Source organism: Gopherus flavomarginatus, chromosome 3 (genome assembly GCF_025201925.1).
Source record: "Gopherus flavomarginatus isolate rGopFla2 chromosome 3, rGopFla2.mat.asm, whole genome shotgun sequence".
Lineage (NCBI taxonomy): Eukaryota > Metazoa > Chordata > Testudines > Testudinidae > Gopherus > Gopherus flavomarginatus.
In genome coordinates, this window is record NC_066619.1 from 53,674,944 (window position 1) to 53,694,362 (window position 19,419).

The window sequence follows — 19,419 nt, forward strand, 5'->3', positions numbered from 1 at the left end:
AAACATTTCTGAGCAGTTTTTAAGGGTCTGATCCAGCAAAGCCTTCATGCACCTGAGTAATTCAATCCATTAAACAAATGTTAAATAAAGCTACATCTCCTTTTTCCCTATGACTGTTTTTATATTACCTGCCAGCCTCTCCTGATTACGGGGGAGTAAAGTAGAGAGGAAAGAAAGGAAAAGTGAGAATAGGATAGACAGGATGACCTACCCATCTTAAAGTCTTGTTTTCTTTGTGCAGTAAGATATACTGTGCAGACTGAACCCTTCCTTGGCATGTAAAATTGCCAGTGTTTTCTGAAGCTCTGTTATTTTTATTTTTCCTTAAGCTGTAAAAGAGGACTGTTACTTAATAATGTCATGAAATACCAAAACAGTCTTGTGAATCCTTTAAGGGTTCCAGGAGACTAGGCAGAGTCTACACTCTTTGCAGATATCCTTGGCTGACTCTACCATCCTTTTGGGCCATGCCTGTGCACAGGTAAGTCCTATGGATGCTCCCAGTAGTGGGTGCCTCTCACCTCCTAAGATGGCTCACGTTTCCTTTGAGATGACTTGATCACAGTCTATAAGTACCTACACTGGGAGCAAATATTTAATAATGGGCTCCTCAATCTATCAGAGAAAGGTATAACATGATCCAATGGCTGGAAGTTGAAGCTAGACAGAGAGCAGGCTGTATTTTAAAGAATCCTTGTTGAGGTTGCAGGAACAAACCATCCTGATGTGTAGAAAGAATAGTAAATATGGCAGGTGACCAGCTTGGCTTAACAGTGAAATCCTTGCTGATCTTAAACACAAAAAAGAACCTTACAAAAAGTGGAAAATTGGACAAATGACCAGAGAGGAGTATAAAAATATTGCTCAGGCATGCAGGAGTGAAATCAGGAAGGCTAAATCACAATTGGAGTTGCAGCTAGCAAGAGATGTTGAGTAACAAGAAGGGTTTGTTCAGGTATGTTAGCAACAAGAAGAAAGTCAAGGAAAGTGTGGGCCCCTTACTGAATGAGGGAGGCAACTTAGTGACAGAGGATCTGGAAAAAGCTAATGTACTCAATGCTTTTTTTGCCTCTGTCTTCACAAACAAGGTCAGCTCCCAGACTACTGCACTGGGCAGCACAGCATGGGGAGGAGGCGACCATCCCTCTGTGAAGAAAGAAGCAGTTTAGGACTATTTAGAAACGCCTAAAGAGTACAAGTCCATGGGGCCGGATGCACAGCTAAAGGAGTTGGTGGATGTGATTGCAAAGCCATTGGCCATTATCTTTGAAAACTCATGGTGATTGGGTGAGGTCCTGCATGACTGGAAAAAGGCTAATGTAGTAACCATCTTTAAAAAAGGGAAGAAGGACGAGCCAGGTAACTACAGGCCAATCAGCCTCACCTCAGTCCCTGAAAAATCACGGAGCAGGTCATCAAGAAATCAATTCTGAAGCACTTAGAGGAGAGGAAAGTGATTAGGAACAGTCAGCATGAATTCACCAAGGGCAAGTCATGCCTGCTAACCTAATTGCCTTCTATGAGGAGATAACTGGCTCTGTGGATGAGGGGAAAGCAGTGGACATGTTATTCCTTGACTTTAGCAAAACTTTTTATACGGTCTCCCGTAGTATTCTTGCCAGCAAGTTAAAGAGGTATGGGCTGGATGAATGGAATATAGGGTGTATAGAGAGCTGGCTAGATCATTGGGCTCAACGGCAGTGATCAATGGCTCCATATATAGTTGGCAGCCGATATCAAGCGGAATGCCCCAAGGGTCAGTCCTTGGGCCAGTTTTGTTCAATATCTTCATTAATGATCTGTAGGATGGTGTGGATTGAACCCTCAGCAAGTTTGCAGATGACACTAAACTGGGAGGAGTGGTAGATATTCTGGAAGGTAGGGATAGGATACAGAGGGACCTAGACAAATTAGAGGATTGGGCCAAAAGAAATCTGATGAGGTTCAACAAGGACAAGTGCAGAGTCCTGCACATAGGACGGAAGAATCCCATCACTGCTACAGACTTGAGACCAAGTGGTTGGGCAGCAGTTCTGCAGAAAAGAACCTAGGGATTACAGTGGATGAGAAGCTGGATATTAGTCAACAGTGTGCCCTTGTTACCAAGAAGGCTAACAGCATTTTGGGCTGTATAAGTAGGGGCATTGCCAGCAGATTGAGGAACGTGATCATTCCCCTCTATCCGACAGTGGTGAGGCCTCACCTGAAGTTCTTTGTCCAGTTTTGGACCCCACATTACGAGAAGGATATGAAAAAATTGGAAAGAGTCCAGCGGAGGGCAACAAAAATGATTAGGGGGCTGGAGCACATGACTAATGAGATGCTGAGGGAACTGGGTTTGTTTAATCTGCAGAAGAGAAGAATGAGAGGGGAATTTGATAGCTGCTTTCAACTACCTGAAAGGGGGGTCCAAAGAGAATGGATCTAGACAGTTCTCAGTGGTACCAGATGACAGAACAACGAGTAATGGTCTCAAGTTGCAGTGGGAGAGGTTTTGGTTGTATATTAGGAAAAAAATTTTGACTAGGAGGGTGGTGAAGCACTGGAATGAATTACCTAGGAGGTGGTGGAATCTCTTTCTTTAGAGAAGGTCAGGCTTGACAAAGCCCTGGCTAGGATGATTTAGTTGGAGATTGGTCCTGCTTTGAGCAGGGGGTTGGACTAGATGATCTCCTGAGGTTTCTTCCCACCCTGATATTCTGGGATGCTATGATTCTATGACAAATTCAGACTGAAAATAAGGCATACATTTTTAACAATTAGGGTAATTAACCACTAGAATAACTTACCCAGGGTCATGGTGAATTCTTCTTTACTGACAGTTTGTAAATCAAGGTTGAATGTTTTTCCTGAAAGACCTGCTGTAGGAATTATTTTGAGGAAGTTCTATGGGCTGTATTATGTAAGTAGCCAGACTGCATCACAATGGTCCCTTCTGGCCTTGGAATCTGTGAATCTCTGAGAGTGGCAATGGCACACTTTCCATCCTCATCTCCAGGCTTTCAGCAATACAAATACCTTCCCAAGAGAAGCAATCCATCTTCTTCCTCAGAGAGTTACTACAGCAAACCCTCTTCCTGCTTCGGACCCTGGGAGTAAAGTGACTCAGGTTGCCTTTGAGGCTGTAGAGGTTTTGGCAGAACTGATCCATTCCTCCCTCAACATAGCAGAAACAGCCCATATTCCTTACTGCCAAACCTATGGCCCCCTCCCAAGATGAGATATAGGAGGTGCCATTTCATCTTTCCCATACAAGAATCTCTGTTATAGATTGTGAATGCTGCATGGCCCATACTGAAAGAAAAGGTCTATCAGCAAGGCTACATATGGTCTGTATAAAATTCCAAGTTGTGTCCCCATATTTATTGTTCTTCCAAGAAATGGTCACATACTAAAAAGATCTTGACCTCAGTGGCTGGAGCAGGGTTCCCTAGAGGGTTATGTGGAACAGAAGATTGAAAATTCACCTAAGGAAGGGTTTTTTAATCTTCTTCCATACTTTTATGTGCTGCAATGGCATGTGTTGTTTCAGCCTGTATAGCCCTATCCATTACTGCCCCCTCTTGTACTCTCAGAAGTGGTCCCATACGACTGGGAGAGGACCAATAAGAAAAAGCTGATTTATTTTAAGAACTCTCTTACAAAAGTATAAGCCTTCATCTGAGATACTTCTTGAGACATCATTAGATTCTCTGCTAGATCTCTCTGGTCCAACACCCTTGCATGGAGACATAGTGGCTGTGGACTCTAGATGCAGACCCAACTTCTGGGTAAAACTTTTTCATGAGTTTCTAGAAAAAGCTCAGAAGGACTTCTTAGATCTGAAATAAATTTTGTCCAGCCAAACCTCATCTAGTGAGGGGGGAGGGAGCTTCAGGTCATTTCACCAGAGTTGCAACAGCTAGCCATACCAGAATCACCGTTCTTAGCATCCTGTAGAGGTCAGGATTCTCCACAGGACAATAAGCCCAACTATAAAATAAAATAGTTTACTTTAACATAAAAAAACCTAATAATTTGTGCAGCAAAGAATCTTGTATTTTCCCATCATGTTCTATATTGGAACATTGACATTAGTAAGAATTATTCAACATTTTCAACCATTCCATTCTACAAAATCATTTCTACTTTTTCCCATAGCATCTTCAACAACAAAGAAACTTCACCACTGCCAAAATGCCCTATTCTGTAAATCTTTACTTATATGAGTCATCCCATTTTAAGTAATTGGGACAGTCTGCATGATTAAAGGACTACTTGCATTATTAACGGTTTGTTGGAGAGAGTCCCTAGAGGGAAAACTCCTAGGATGGGCTTCTTCCCTTCCTATAGATCTGTAAAGCTCTGAAGAAAACGGTAGTGCTATATTAAATCCAAAGTCTTTATTATTAATTTACACAATGGTCATTTGACTTATTCATATTTCTGTTATCATATGGCTGTTCTGGTTATTGCAATAAGTGGCAAAAAGTTTTCTAGATATTTCATCAGGTAGCATAATAAGAATAATGTTATAAATGCCTTACAGAATTCTTTTCCTAAAGCCTGCACTACATTAAAACTGCTTTTTGCTCAGCACCTGAGACGTCTTATTGCATCTTCCTGCAGTTAATTTCTTCTCTTCCTTAGGGAGCAGATTTTTAGTGCAGCATATACTCGTCTCTCTTGATACTGGTTTATCAGTGTGTAGATACTGTGGTGATGGATACCCTATATGCACCTAAGACAGTATAAAAATGAAGATAAGTTAGATACGCAGATGGCGATTTGTGCAACTTGCCATATACTTACTCAACAGGCTTATTTTTGTTGCCACATAATGTTGTAATTTTCAACAGGAAAGTATTCAAGGATTGTAATTGTACAATATGCTGATGCCTTTTAAGAGCACGTCTGGAGCTGATTGAAGCTGGGGTTGGGTTGTTTTTGTTTGTTTGTTTGTTTGGTTTTTTTTACCTTTTTAGTTCCAGCAAAGTAACTCAGTTTTTCCTTTTGTCCCAGTTTAGACTTGGATCACTGAAGCTACAAAAAGTCTCGAGTCCAACTGAAGTTATTAAAGAGCTGATTTGCCACTGCCTAGACTGCATAGCAGACCTATATGCCAAAAAGGAGCACCTGCAAAAGGAAAATAAAAGGCTTCTAAGTGATTGGAATGACGTGCAAGGACTGTAGGTTGAAAAATGCATCAATAAGATATTCCATATAAGCTATGTGTCTGCAGTGTACCTATGCAACAAAGTGTAGGTTATACTGATGGACACTATATATTTAAGATATTTACAAAATGAAATGCACCTATTTCTTTTTTATTGATAGTGTTTTGGGCCCTAATGGCTTATAGGCTACACAGCTGTAGAGGCTTTTCCTTATTTCAAGGTGGCAGGTGACACCTCAGCTGCTAACATATAATGCTGATTGTAGCTTTATGTAGCCAGAAATATCCTCACTCTCCCTTTCCTCCTCCTGCAGAATGCAGTGTGCGTTTTCTTCTGTATAGGTCCCTTAATGATGACTGTCTTGATTTTTGCCTGTCTTGATTTCTGTTTCAGTTGTGATTTACATTTTAAACTAGATTATTTCTGGGGCCACAGGAGGCAACATGGAAAGAGGATGTAATTTGACAGTAATTAAAGCCAGCTATATTGTCAAAGTATCAGAAGGGTCATGAATGTTTTGCGGGACAACGGGGAGGAAGACACAAATTTTTTAAAAAAATTGCACAAGATCACATTATTTTAAGCAAGTAATTTTAATTTTCAACAAAGTGCCAAATTTAGAAATATTCATGGAAGAAATTAAGTCAGTGATGTGCTGGGTAGGGTGACAAATACCATATCTTCTTTTTTAAAAGAGGAATCAAAAATGGTCAGAGAGTTTGTCCTGAAAGTTTTGTCATGACAGATATACAGCGTCACTAGTAGTGTTTGACTACTTAATAGTTTAACAGTGTAGTAAACAATAACTTTTTATAATTAATGTGTTACACTGCATTAAATGCCATTTTGAGTTGTGTAGTGCTGTGACACTTGTAACTGATAATTCCACAACAAAATCACAGGAGGAGTTTCCTCCAAAACTGTAATTATTACATCTTAACTTTAAGCTATTTAAATACCTAGTCACAATTATCTAGCTCACAAAATGTGCTGAGCATCTCCAGTGAGGAGCTGGGTGCTCTCGATTCCCATCTAGTCAACTGCCTTCTACTTGCCAACAGCTCAGCGCAGGATTCAACTGTAAAGTTGTTTTCCTGTTTTAGAGGTACCATACAGATGGTGTCATTGCAAGGCTTCTTATGTTAAAATTAATCAACAAATCTGTCTGGTTTATGGCTGAATATGCTGAAAGCAATTGAGAAATGATAATGTAAAAGTTAGAGCTGTTGCACTAAATAAAAATAAATAAAATATCCCCACCCTGAGTCATTAATTGGCAATTTCCTAATATAGAGAAGAACGCTGTGGAAACCATTGCCATTAAGTAGGAGCTGGACTGAACTGAGTTCTTGCCACCTAACTGCTTTTAACTACATAATAACTTTGGAATCTAGTTAACATTTGTTTTTTAAATATGAATTTGTTCAGTTTCCTTGTGTTTTAATGTACGTAGAAAATTTAATAAGGATTATCTTGAATATCCTTTGTGCATGAATAGCCAATGTTTTTGTATTATACAGATTATATGTAACATTGGTAAATATAGAGCAATAATAATACTAATAATCTTTAATAGCAAAATTTCCTAAATCCCCAAAAATAAAGATAAGTTTCTGTTTTGTATGTAGTGTGTGTTTTATATTAACCAAGTAAAATTAATGTAGATGAGTTATAGTCACGTAAACTGTCAATTTATATTATGGTCAAATGTAGTGACAGAAAATCTGAACCATAAAATTAGTGTTGGATGTTTTAGTCTGTGAATAAATCACTTGAAAATGACTCATCAATATTAGCTTGGCAGCATTCAACACCACTGCTATAGAACAAAAAGGGAATAGGATACAGCTAAAATGTAAGAAGGAGATTATGTAAATGCCAGAACCATTCTAAGGCACAGACAGCTTTATACATTTAAGACTACATTTTCAGCCAAGCTTTGGGTACAGAAACCTCACATGTATAATTGCCACAAGTTCTTTAGTTCATGTTATCTCTGTCTCTCTCTTCAGAAATGGAAGAGGTTGAGAAATGGAGAGTTAATTCTTGATTTAGTTCACCAGTATTACTTGTCTACAAATGGCAACCATTACTAACACCAGTTGTTTTCAGTAGGTTGTGGTTGTGTTTTGACAACTATCATCCCAACTCGACATATTAAAAGTATCATGCTTCTATTGACTCCAAGATGGCTGCGATTATGGAACTTGAAAAGCATGTGCAAATAAGACTAATAAAAATATCTATGGCCATTAACTTTACTCACTTGTGATTTCACTGTTTTTTATTACATTTAAAAGCTTTGTTTGAAATGAGTAGCTAATGCACAGGGGCCTGTGGAGATGTGACTTCTGTGAAACAAATCACATATAGGCACCAGTGTGTGACAAATTGCCATGAAAGGTTGCATTTGTAGCTGGTGAAATACTGAAATGTAATCCTAGCCAACTTTGCTTAGTTTTCACATAACACAGGTGATGCGTACTAGAATGAAAAACGTCTTTGTTGATCTTATGCAGAGATATAGCCAGAAGACCCCACTCCGCAGCATACTGTATAATTTGTGACCCATGTTCCTAAACAGCAAAGCACAACTGCTTTCCAAGATGTATATTTTCACATATTAACATGGATGGTGTATGATTTTTTTTAATTGCTGTAATTTGTAATCATTACATTAATAAAATACAATAATTCCTAAACACAATAACTTAATAGGTTATATCTATACCAGAAGAATGTATCAAGCTTTTTATTTGTTTGGATTTCTTAAAAAAAAAAAAAGTGACAGGGCAAAAGGATAGTCGCTTATCTATGGGCATTAAAGCCTAAAATATGCATGCAAAATTAACCAATAACATAGTACAAGCTTACCTTACCCACAGTGTCCTTCCATGTCACAATAAAGAAATAATCCAGAATCCTATGAAAACAATGAGAAGTCCGGTGGTACTTTAAAGACTAACAGATTTATTTGGACATAAGGTGCCACCGGATTCCTCATTGTTTTTGTGGATACAGGCTAACACGGCCACCCCTCTAATACTCTTATCTTATGTACATTCTCCCTGGCTCTGAGAGAACATGTAGGTCTTTCATTATGCTCTGAAGATTAAGAGTTGGGTCCTGATCCTGAAGTGGAATTATATAGTACAGTTCCTCAAGGCCAAGTGGCAGCATCCAAATGACTTCAGTAGGATTTTATACAGGTGTAAGGGTCTGCACAGTTAGAACTTTTTGCAGGATTGGGGCCTTTGGCTCTCGTCATATTAAGGGAAAAAGTGATTTCCAGAGTCAAGGGTCCTTCACTGAAATTGCATTGCATGCAACCCCCCTTTGGTTAAATCAGAAGACTGCTACTAGTAAATTGAATAACTCAGATGATCTCAACTACTATGGTACCAAACAACATTCGTTTTTGTTGACTAGTGTTGTTTTGATTTACCCTTTATTTGGTTACTAGCCCCATTGCGGGGATGAAATCTTCTTTTTCCTCACTGAAGGATTTGATACACTTTGTCATATTTTCCACTTGCATATGAGGTTCATATATGTAAATGAAGATAATGGTTAATTTCAACCCTGTTGAAGTCAATGATATTACACTAAGGATTAATTTGGCTTGGTATTTTAAACCATCTTGCTTTTATGCCAAATTTTTATTTAATCAGGTCATGGGTTTAGGCAATCTCATGTCACCCCATGAACTGGATAAAGATGTCACTGCTAGGGCTAGTGACTCTTTGTACTTTGCTTTAACATTTTTGTATATATTGTTCCATTAAGTGGTTAAAATTCCCATTTATAGATGGAAAGCCTCCTTGTAGTTGATTAGTACATATGATGTTTCTTTTAAGAATTGTTGAACTGATCTATATGGTAATGATTTTCAGCATCATTTGCATTTAAATTAGATGAATTATTTATCAGCTATGAAACATATCCCAAAAGCATATCACAGCAGACTAAGTTAACACTTCATAAGATTTTTCTTTTGTCTTTTGCATTTTTTAGACATTTCATATAAAAATGATGAAATAACTAATATTTGTTTTAAATACACATTGAAAAAAATATAATACTATTACAGTGTTGACACTTTTGTTTTTATAACTTAGTTTTTCAATAGCTATTGAATAAAAACCCACAAATTTTTGAACAATACTTTTGAAAGCTCTAACTGTGAAAAATGGCGTGTCTTCATCACAACTCTCTTATATATCAGTCCAGTGGAAGATAGTATCATAGAGATGGTCCCGGTGTACTTAATCCTGATTAGGGGGGGCTGAACTTGAGATCCCTTCCAGACCTACATTTCTGACATTGTTCTGATATTGTCCATTAGTTTGTGGTATTTAAACATTATTTGCTTTATTAATTTACCTACCATGTCTATGTTCTGAAGTCTGCAATGAGCAGTAAGATCATTACTAGCATGTGTGTTTATTTATATATTACACACATAAATCTATGTTAAAAACAATTAAGGTCACAAAATCAAGAACTAAAAAACTAGGAAATACCAGCATTAAAGTTGCCTGTTGAATGATCACGTTTTTCACAAGACCTCTGCTTCATTCAATGCACAGGACTTTTTTATTCATATTGTGGTCCCATTCCTTATTTACTGGACATCATATATTTATTTATACACTATTTGTTTTGTTGATTTTTAGATTTTTGATTGAAATTTTAAGTTCAATCAATTTTGTATTTAAAAAAACAAATCAAATAAGCCTCCTTTATATTTAGATACCATATAAAAACTTGAGGATGACCCTAGTGCAAAGATGTGATTCAGCAGGTTTCTTAAGATTTTCACCTATAGAATTAGGTATCCCTATAAAAAGTAGTTTACATTAGATGAGGGGGAAAAGCCATTCACTCTCCAAAATTAGGGATGTGAGTATCTTCAAATCTCAGCTGTCTCACTGTACAACTCAAATAAAACAAACACTACAATGTAGAGTTTGTTAGCATTGTAGTTGTTTGTATGCTGTAGGAAATTGAAATTGCCACAAATCCTGCTTCAGTGGTTCTGCTGAATCAGTTTCAATATCCTGCTGCACCAGAGGAACAAAGACTTCAGAGGAGCAATGAGAGGGCAAATGTTACACACCTGCTTCTGGAATCCTGACAAATTACGTGGTTTTGTATGGGATGTCCAGAACATCAGCTGGAATTTTAAGATAGTTTCTACACCTTTAAAGGGTGTGCTTTTTTCCTGTATATAAATATATATTAAAAGTGCAAATCAGAATGAGTAGGCTTAAATTTTGGGCCCACGGAACTTGACCATAACTCTCTATAATCTCAGTAAGTGTATCCTTCTAAATTATACACGCTATGCTGAATTCACCATTGAATCTAAATAACTCTGATATCCAACATGTAGTTGTCAGTACAGTCTACACATAAGCTTATCTAATAAATTGAGATTAGGAAGAAACTTTCACTGTCGGCAGATTATTATATAACTGCCTACTATAGGGCTCTTTTCATGTTCCCCTGAAGTAGTTTCTATTGACCTTTTTGGGGGACAAAACGCTGGACTAGATGGACAGTTGGAGTGATCCATAATGACAATTCCAATGTACCTCTCCTCCTGATTATATTTTAGGAGGGCTGGTGTTACTATAGAACATTGTTAGTAAAATATGAAGATATTAACTATTGTTATGTTTTAGGCTGGAAAAATGTGTGGAAGCTAAAGAAGAACTGGAGGCAGATCTTTACAAAAGATTTATTCTTGTGCTCAATGAAAAGAAAGCAAAGATAAGAAATTTACAAAAGTTGTTAAAAGAAGCTCAGGAACCTGCAGAGGATACAACACATGCAAGGTATTTGTTAATTTGCCCAAGTTATTTGTTGTCGTGCCTGACACATACATAGGTTTCATTTGTATTTACTAAGTTTTAATAGATGGTAGTGTAACCATTGTTTCAATGTAATAACAATTAATAAATCATCTTTATATAGTTTCTTTAGATTCTAAAGGCTTCCAAGTACTTTAAATACAATATACTAAATATGCAAGGGGACACTTCACTCATCTCTGAAGAGCAGCCAGCTTTGGAATTTACTCGGGTAACTCTTCAGCAGTCTGTAGTTACATGAAGCAAAAGTTCAGGACAGAAACAACACCATATTGAGTTGAATCTGCAGGAAGAATGTCAGTTGGCTGGCACCTCAAACAGCACATGCCCCATCATATGTAATGGGGTGCTTTGTTAAATGCAGACTCCAAAGGAAGAGTAAACTAACCACTCCCTGGGGTGTCACTGAATGTCTTGTATCTAAGCACTGACCAGGGCTAAGTTTGTGAGTGGTATGGCCTCAGTGAAAGGTGTTTAATTAAAATTGAATACAGAGATTTACTTAACTGTAAATGTTTCCTAAAATATTCAAAATTATTTCTTGGTGTGGGGCGGGGGTGCCGATGGGGGTAGAAATGGATAGTGTTTTGTGTCAGAGTACAATTGATTCCCAGACCCACTCCAACCTGCCTTCACTAGTTCCTCAAGTACCTCTTAAAAACTCTCTTCTTCCAAAATGCCTTTCCTGCTTAGAGAAGTGTTACTAGCGAGATGATTGGAAATATTTACTTAAGAAGCAAATAACATTTACTTAGGAAAAAAAAATCCAAACCAAAAAAATCATGGAACTGCCAAGAGACACACGTTAAGTCAATGACATTGTTTTAATCCAGTCTGACCCGACTTCCTTTTAGGACATTATCTATCTCGTTTGTTTATCTAAGTTGTGAACTCTTCAGGATAGGGACCTAGTATTGACCTCTGTCTGTAAAATACTGTAGAAATAGCAGCTATGTTGCAGGAATAGCAGATGGAAAATTACCTTTCTGTTGTTCTAGGGATAGCATGGCTACCGTCCAAACTGCTGTTGAAAGAGAGAGAGATTATGATGGCAGCACTGATGAGGAAAGTGAAAATTTCGCACAACCCTCTACATTAGCATCAGGTAAAATAGAATATGCTGTGCTTATTGGCGATATTGCGAGTAGGCCAATTACTTTATATGAATAAACTATAATGAGGATAAAACACTACCTGACAAATTGCTTTGTGACAAGCCAACTTACAAGCATTAAAAAAATAGTCCTCTATTGAAGCAGAGTATAATGCTGACATTTCAGATTAAAGAAGGGAAGTTTTAAAAAGCATGTAGTGTAAATGAAGGAAATGTCATTGTTTGTGAAATGACAAATTACATACTTTGCATAACTAATAGCTATTTTTCAGTTTGTGAGCTGTCAACAATTACATTTTAAATTCCAGGAATCATTATGAACACATGAAGATTGCTGTGATTTAAAATGTAATTGCTAACAGTTCATAGTCCTTTTTTTTTAAAATGGTTTTAACTTCAATCAGGAGAGTTTTTTGTTTTATTTTTGTATTGCACAAGTGGAGCAAAACTATTTTTATAACATCCAGCAGAATTAACTGAAATTTACTGGGATGCTCTTAGCCTCAGGTAGTTGAGTGTGAAAATTAAGTTGATTCATCTGCCTAGAACTGGAAAGCAGGAGAACATGGTATAGGGATTGCCCATTTCACAATATGCTGTATAAAACTTTGCATCATGCGAATTTTTAGCTTGGTGTGCCAAATGCTGTGTGTACAACTCTCTATAGAGGGAGTGCTGTCAGGGCATAAAAACTGCCTTGCACTGACAGGTACCACATACTTAAGGATTTCCCTTCAGGATTATTGGTTTTGTATGGTTTCTCTCACCCGAGCCATTTATCTCTACTAAAGGGTAAGATAATCAAAGAAAGATAAAAGCAGATAACTGACTTAGTGCACATGCTTGTTGTCTTCAGTGGGAGTTGAGGTTCTCAGCACCATAACCTGATTAGTCTCCAACTCTGTAGTACGGGTGTACAGGTTTTTTGAAGATCTTCTAACACAATTGACATAGATAATAGACTTAGAAAGTAGCCAGCCTTGTAGCATGCATTTAAATGAAGAAACAATGTGAAGTGCAGACATTATCCAAAGAAATAATTTTCTGTTGACCAGCTGGTAGTGGTAAAGCATCTGTTTAGTAGATAATTCTTTGCTTTCAATCTGTATTTCATCAGTGACACAGACAATGTCTTGAGGAATACTTCATTTAGTAAAATGGCACGGAGAAGGGAAAGGACTTCAGTTATCAACTTTTTGCTAGATCCAGTAATAATTAAGCTGCTAGATAGTGTTTTTATGACAGACATCTGTGTAGCATTTCCTTTAACTGCCCAGCATGAGACTGAACTTGATGCCTGAATTTGTAGGGAGAATAGCACTTGCATAATCTTTTGAGCTTAGAAACATGTTCACTCCATTTGCCTGTGACAGTGAGATATATTCAGAATTGCTTTCTGTGAATAAGCAGAGAAAATAACATGAATGTAATTTTCAGGTAACAAACAAACAATTTCAAAGTAATGAGTTTAAAAAGTCAAGTTTTTCATAGTAATGTTAACTCTGTGACACTGAACATCTAGTAAAGTTGGGCCAGATAATACTTCCTGGTTCTGGGCACAACAGATTTCCTCCATACATGGTCTACCCTTCCCACAAGGAAGAAGGGTACATATGCCTCTGCAGTATTTCCCTTTTTTCCCGGTGCCCTACTCAGGCCTTTTCACATTTCCAGGGATCTATGCTGGGGGATGAGTGGGGACTGAATGAACCCTGGGGAGGAGGTGAGTGGTGATGAGGTTTGGGGAGAGAAGGGGAAGATGCACACAGTCCACCTTCAGGCTCCACAGACCTTAGGCCTAAAAGATGATACCATCCCAACAGTATTATCTTCTCCTTGTAACATCAACTCCTTGGAGCAAACAACACCTACGTTTATTTTTATAATAATGTTTTCTTTATGTTTCCTATATAGTTGGGGTGGAATGTTTCTGCAGCACTGTCAAGGCTCCTAAGCTGTTACAGCTGCTTAGCTGTTCTGTCCTTGGAGCGCTGGTGTTATCAGCACTAGCAGAGAGCGCAGACTGCTAATTCAGCAGACCCCGATGTTGTTCCTAGGGAAAGACCACAGGCACAGTTCAGTGACAAAGGGACTTGGGAAGGTTTATTGCCTAACGACTTGCAAAACTTGTACAAGTACATTCACCCATGAGTGCCCCATGGCAAAGAGCGGCACAGTCAGCAGTGATAGTTTCTGCTGTCCACTCGGCCACACAAAGGGTTACGGCAAGGTACACCGACATTTATAGATTGAGACAAACAACTGGGATAAGCAAGTTATGTAGCGCCTTGCATATTTCATGGCATTTGCTTGTTACTTTCTCTTGTACCTTGTCCTGATATCTTGGACAAAACATCCCTATTCACTATTCTATCAAATGATCTTCTCTTGTACTAGATTGGGGTGTATCTATACTAGCCTTCTGAAATATATTTTTGTAAATATCTAGTGCCTAGTACTTCTTAGGAACACCTATTTTTTAGCAATGTTAGAGGCAACTTTGCCTCATTCATGTATCGGATGGTGAACTTGTAAGCATTTCCTTTAATACATGGCCTGACTTTGGCTCACAGCTTGTGGTTTAGGCATCAGGTTTTGCACCAGGCCCAGTGCTCCAGGCTCTCTGTGTCTCTATTACATCCTGTTCAATTATTTATTTATTTACATTTTCCTCCCATTTAGGTCTGGAATTTAACATTGCATGGGTAGAAGTAGAATCACAGAATAAAACAAGCTCCTGTATCTGATCTTGCACAAATTCAAGTGAGGTTTGTATCAGGGTCCCTTCCATGCAACAGTTTGATACCCTGTAGAAATCTAGGTCTTTCCATTGTTTGGACAGTGTAAGCCTACATGATCTATAGAATATTTTATAACTGCAGTGCCTAATTCATGGCTCTTGGCCAGCATCAACAGAAATATCCAAACATTTTTCCTCAAATTTGTACACCATTAAGTTAACACTTTGTGTTTTAAAAAGTGACAATTATGGTTGGATTAGAAGGCATATTAATATAAGGCAAAGAAACCTCAGATATATTTGAGAGCTTCATAAACCATTCTATGTTACTTCTAGACTGCAAAAATATATCCACTCATTTGTCCCTGGTGAGTGGGAAATGTACCTGGAGAGTTGGTGAATGAGAAGAAAATCATCAGTTTCATAAGGGCTCAATAGCTTTTGAGCAGCAGCTGTATTATACAGAACAGTGTCTTGAAAATTTCACTGTGGTGCTACTGCAAAATGCTTCACCTGAGGAGGAGAAGACTTAAAAGTCTCGCCTTCCATTGCAAAGCACTCCAGCAGTAGAAGAATGAATTTCTGTTTTACTTGCTGTTTCTGAAGTCCATAGAATTCCAGCTGCACCCAGGAGAAATTTACAATATCATTGCTATTGCTCACAAAGCTATTAAGTCTCAGTGAATGTGATGAGAATCTGGCACCTTACTGACTCAGTGCTAAGGCTGCCGGTGTGCTGAGACCACTGCCTATGATGCTGACCAATATTGTCTCATTGTTTCCTGGTATTCCCTCATCTGTCTGTCTATTCATCTCTCTTGTCTGATACTTAGATTATAAGATCTTTGGGATAGGGACCACCTTTTGGTTCTGTTTGTACAGCACCTAGCACAATGGGGTCCATGACTAGGGTTCCTAAGTGCATGGTAATTAAAATAATAAATTATAATAATATATAAGTACATGGATGGTGCTGGCTCAGCCAAGGTAATCTAGAAGAGATGTTGGTTGGAAAAGGAAACACTTTAAGTTGTTGGCTATATTTCAGACTCTATCCTCTAAAGGATTTAAGATTAAGTTTTAGTCACGGATATTTTTAGTAAAAGTCATGGATAGGTCATAGACAGTAAACAAAAATTCACAGCCTGTGACCTGTCCATGAGTTTTACTATATACCCCTGACTAAAACTTGGGGGGAGAGGTGGCTGCACGTGGCCCGGGACCCCCAGCTGGTGCTGATGGAGGAGGGTAATGGGGTGTGTGTGCAGGCAGTGGCCCAGGACCCCAGCTGGTGCTGGTGGAGGAGGGTAATGGGGTGTGTGTGCAGGCAGTGGCCCAAGACCCCAGCTGGTGCTGATGGAGGAGGTTTGTGGGACCAGCAGGCTCCCTACCTGGCTCTGCACCTTTCTCCTCCCAGCAGCAGCAGATGGGCAATGGAAGCTGCAAAGCCGGCGCTCTGGGTGGAGGCAGCCCACAGAGCTACCTGGCCACACTTCCGCCTAGGAGCTGAGTGAGGGGGATGATACCACTTCCAGGGAGCCCCCCAGGTAAGTGCTACCGTCTGCCTCACCCCATCCTGTGTCCCAGTCCCCTACCCCGCTACCCCCACACACACACACAAACTCTGCTGCTACTGAGCATTGGGCCGCAGTGGCCTGAGATTGCCCCAGCAATGGCCAGTGCGACTGGTGCCTGAGCTGCCCTCTGGCCAGGCGCACCAGCCACTGCAGAAGTCATGGAGATCACGGAAGGTGACTTCTGTGAGCTCTGTGACAAACTCATAGCCTTACTCATGATCAACAAGGTGATATAGTCTCAGCGTCTTTTTGGACTCATTAGTGCTCCTAGCAGATAGCAACAGTGGTAAAGAAAAAAATGCTTTTTTCTCCATCTTTTGCTTGCCAAGAGACTGTGTTTTTTCGCTGATTAAGACCAAGTGGTCAACTTCAGGTTGTACTATTATCATACACTCTACCAGATACTGTGTAGGCCCACAAGGAAGCTTCAGCCCCTTCCAATGGGCTCTCAACCTTTCCAAACTCCTGAACCCCTTTCAGGAGTCTGATTTGTCTCGCGTACCCTCAAGTTTCACCTCATTTAAAAACTAGTTGCTTACAAAATCAGTCATAAAAATGCAGAAGTGTCACAGCACACTATATTAAAAACTGCTGATTTTCTCATTCTTACCATACAATTATAAAATAACTCAATTGGAATATAAATATTGTACTGACATTTCAGTGTATAGTATTTAGAGCAGTATAAACAAGTCCTTTTCTTTATGAAATTTTAGTCTGTACTGACTTTGCTAGTGCTTTCCATGTAGCCTGTTGTAAAACTAGGGAAATATCTGGATGAGTTGATGTATCCCCAGAAGTGCTCTGCATACCCTCAGGGTACACATACTCCAGGTGCTGTAGCCCACCTTCCAGACATGGACAATCCAGAGCACAACATAACTTGCCAAGCACTCCTTTGAAGTGATGCTCCTTTGAACAGAAAGGAGATGTTCAGATCTCTGATAGTGCTGTCCTATTTAGCTGGTTGTGGAGGAAACGAAACAATAGTGCGCTGATTTATAGTGTAAACACAATCTCCTTCACTAGAAGGGCTGAATATTTTTTTTGGTCTGGATTGTGAACTCCTTACTCACACTGGGGAACCACTACTCCCATAAGCAGAAATCAGAGAAACTACTTATGGGAGTAACTGCTTCACATTCTGAGCAGGGTTTACAATCATGTTTAAATGAAAGCTTATATTCTGCAGCACACAAGCAACTCTATGGAAAAAACCTGTATCCACTGAATCCTCAGATTTTCTACACCTGTAAATTTCTATAGAATTTACTTATAAGCACACATTTAGAGGTAGTTGTAATAAACTAAGGCTAGGTCTACACTAGGGGGTGGGGTTTGACCTAAGATACGCAACTTCAGCTACGCAAATAGCATAGCTGAAGTTGGCATATCTTAGGTCGATTTACCTGGCCATGAAGACAGCGGCAGGTCGACTGCTGCTGCTCCCCTGTCGACTCCGCTTCTGCCTCTCGCCACGGTGGAGTTCCGGAGTCGACAGAAGAGCGATCGGGGATCGATTTCATCGTGTTTACACTAGACACGATAAATCAATCCCCAATAGATCAATCGCTACCCGCTGATTCGTCGAGTAGTGTAGATATACCCTTAGTCTAATACCCAAAATAAATAATAGTGAGCATTGTGCCATTTTCCAGTGCTGTAAAGTGCAAATGTTTTCAACCCTCTTGCTCAGGTTCCTATTTTGGGGATTACATGTTGTCCCTTCTTGAGGCTATGGCCCTTTACATTTAATTAGTTCTCTTGTGTAATCCAAGCCACCAATGGCTTGAGGCTGCTGGTTATTAAGCCTTGATCCAAGTTATTAAAAAAATGTCTATTATAACAGCACCCAACTGTGCCGCTGCTGCTAAAATGCCGTCTGTCAGGGCTTCTCTCTTAAAGCCTATTTTAAGGAGTTTAGGACTTGGGCATTTTCATTCATTTCAAGCTGAAATGATTTCCCCTCCCTCCTTCTCCCCCCCTTCCCCACCCCAAAAAAAGATGTAATTGGACTTGATTTGGCCTTTCTTTTCTTTGTTTTAAATAAAGCAAATCAGATTTTTCTTTTATGATTTTAGATGCATTTTCTTTAAGGTTGTAGTAAAAATCAACTTTCTACTGTAACCTGACATTTGGAGGCACTTTGGGTTTGCATTTGTAAAACTGCTTCCCATCTGTGTAGTACACCAGGTCTTTGATTCAAAATGCAGACACAGTGCTGCTTTCACAAACTTGGTATTTTCCTTTCACAATCCTATTGTTCCAAATGTTGCATTAGGGAAGGAGTTAATATAAAATAGCTATATTAACATTTGAAAACAGCCTACTCTGCATCCACCTGCCACTTCTATTGCACATTCCTTATTATATCGATATTAACATTGTGGTATAATTGAAAGTCCTAATCTCTGAATGAGCTATTGCAGTCTGTTGAATAAATATACTAGAACATCAATAATTTGCAGAGATGACTGAAAGAACCATTGTGGATTACTGAATTTTACGAGTAAGCAAATAAGCAAAATAGTTAATCACAACATGCATTTTATTTGACAACTGTAGTTTAGTTGTGACCACGTTGGTTCGTATTAGCAAATGTTCTGTAGTATATTTTGCAAAGCTTAGTACATTGTTGTGATGACCCAACATCTCACTACAGCAATTGCAAAGCGAAACTGTAAAGTTTTGAGCGACAAAGGATTAATGGGACTTTTTGAATTTGTCAGTTTATTCTATGCTCTTCCCCAATGCAGTGAATGAGTAGCAAACCTGGAAGAAGGTGATTTATTCAGACCGCTCCAAAATATCTGTTTAATCTTTCTAACTCAAGGACTGTAGTCCAATTTTTATAGTTCATTTGCTGTAGAAGACCTTTAAAAATAAGAATAGAAGAAACATGGCGATAAAGAAAAATGTTGGTATTGTGATGCACAATAGGCGATATATATAAAAC

The 19,419-nt window shown here is 38.8% G+C and overlaps 1 protein-coding gene across 7 annotated transcripts in view; it reads left to right on the forward strand.

Moving 5' to 3' along the window:
* XRCC4 (X-ray repair cross complementing 4) overlaps positions 1-19,419 on the forward strand; it is a 284,810-nt gene that overhangs the window by 147,372 nt on the left and 118,019 nt on the right. For all 7 annotated transcript variants that reach the window (XM_050944830.1, XM_050944832.1, XM_050944836.1 and 4 more), the window contains 3 exons: positions 5,002-5,168; positions 10,844-10,996; positions 12,031-12,137. In XM_050944830.1, the coding sequence (XP_050800787.1) occupies positions 5,002-5,168; positions 10,844-10,996; positions 12,031-12,137 (427 nt within the window). The remainder of the gene's footprint in view (positions 1-5,001; positions 5,169-10,843; positions 10,997-12,030; positions 12,138-19,419) is intronic.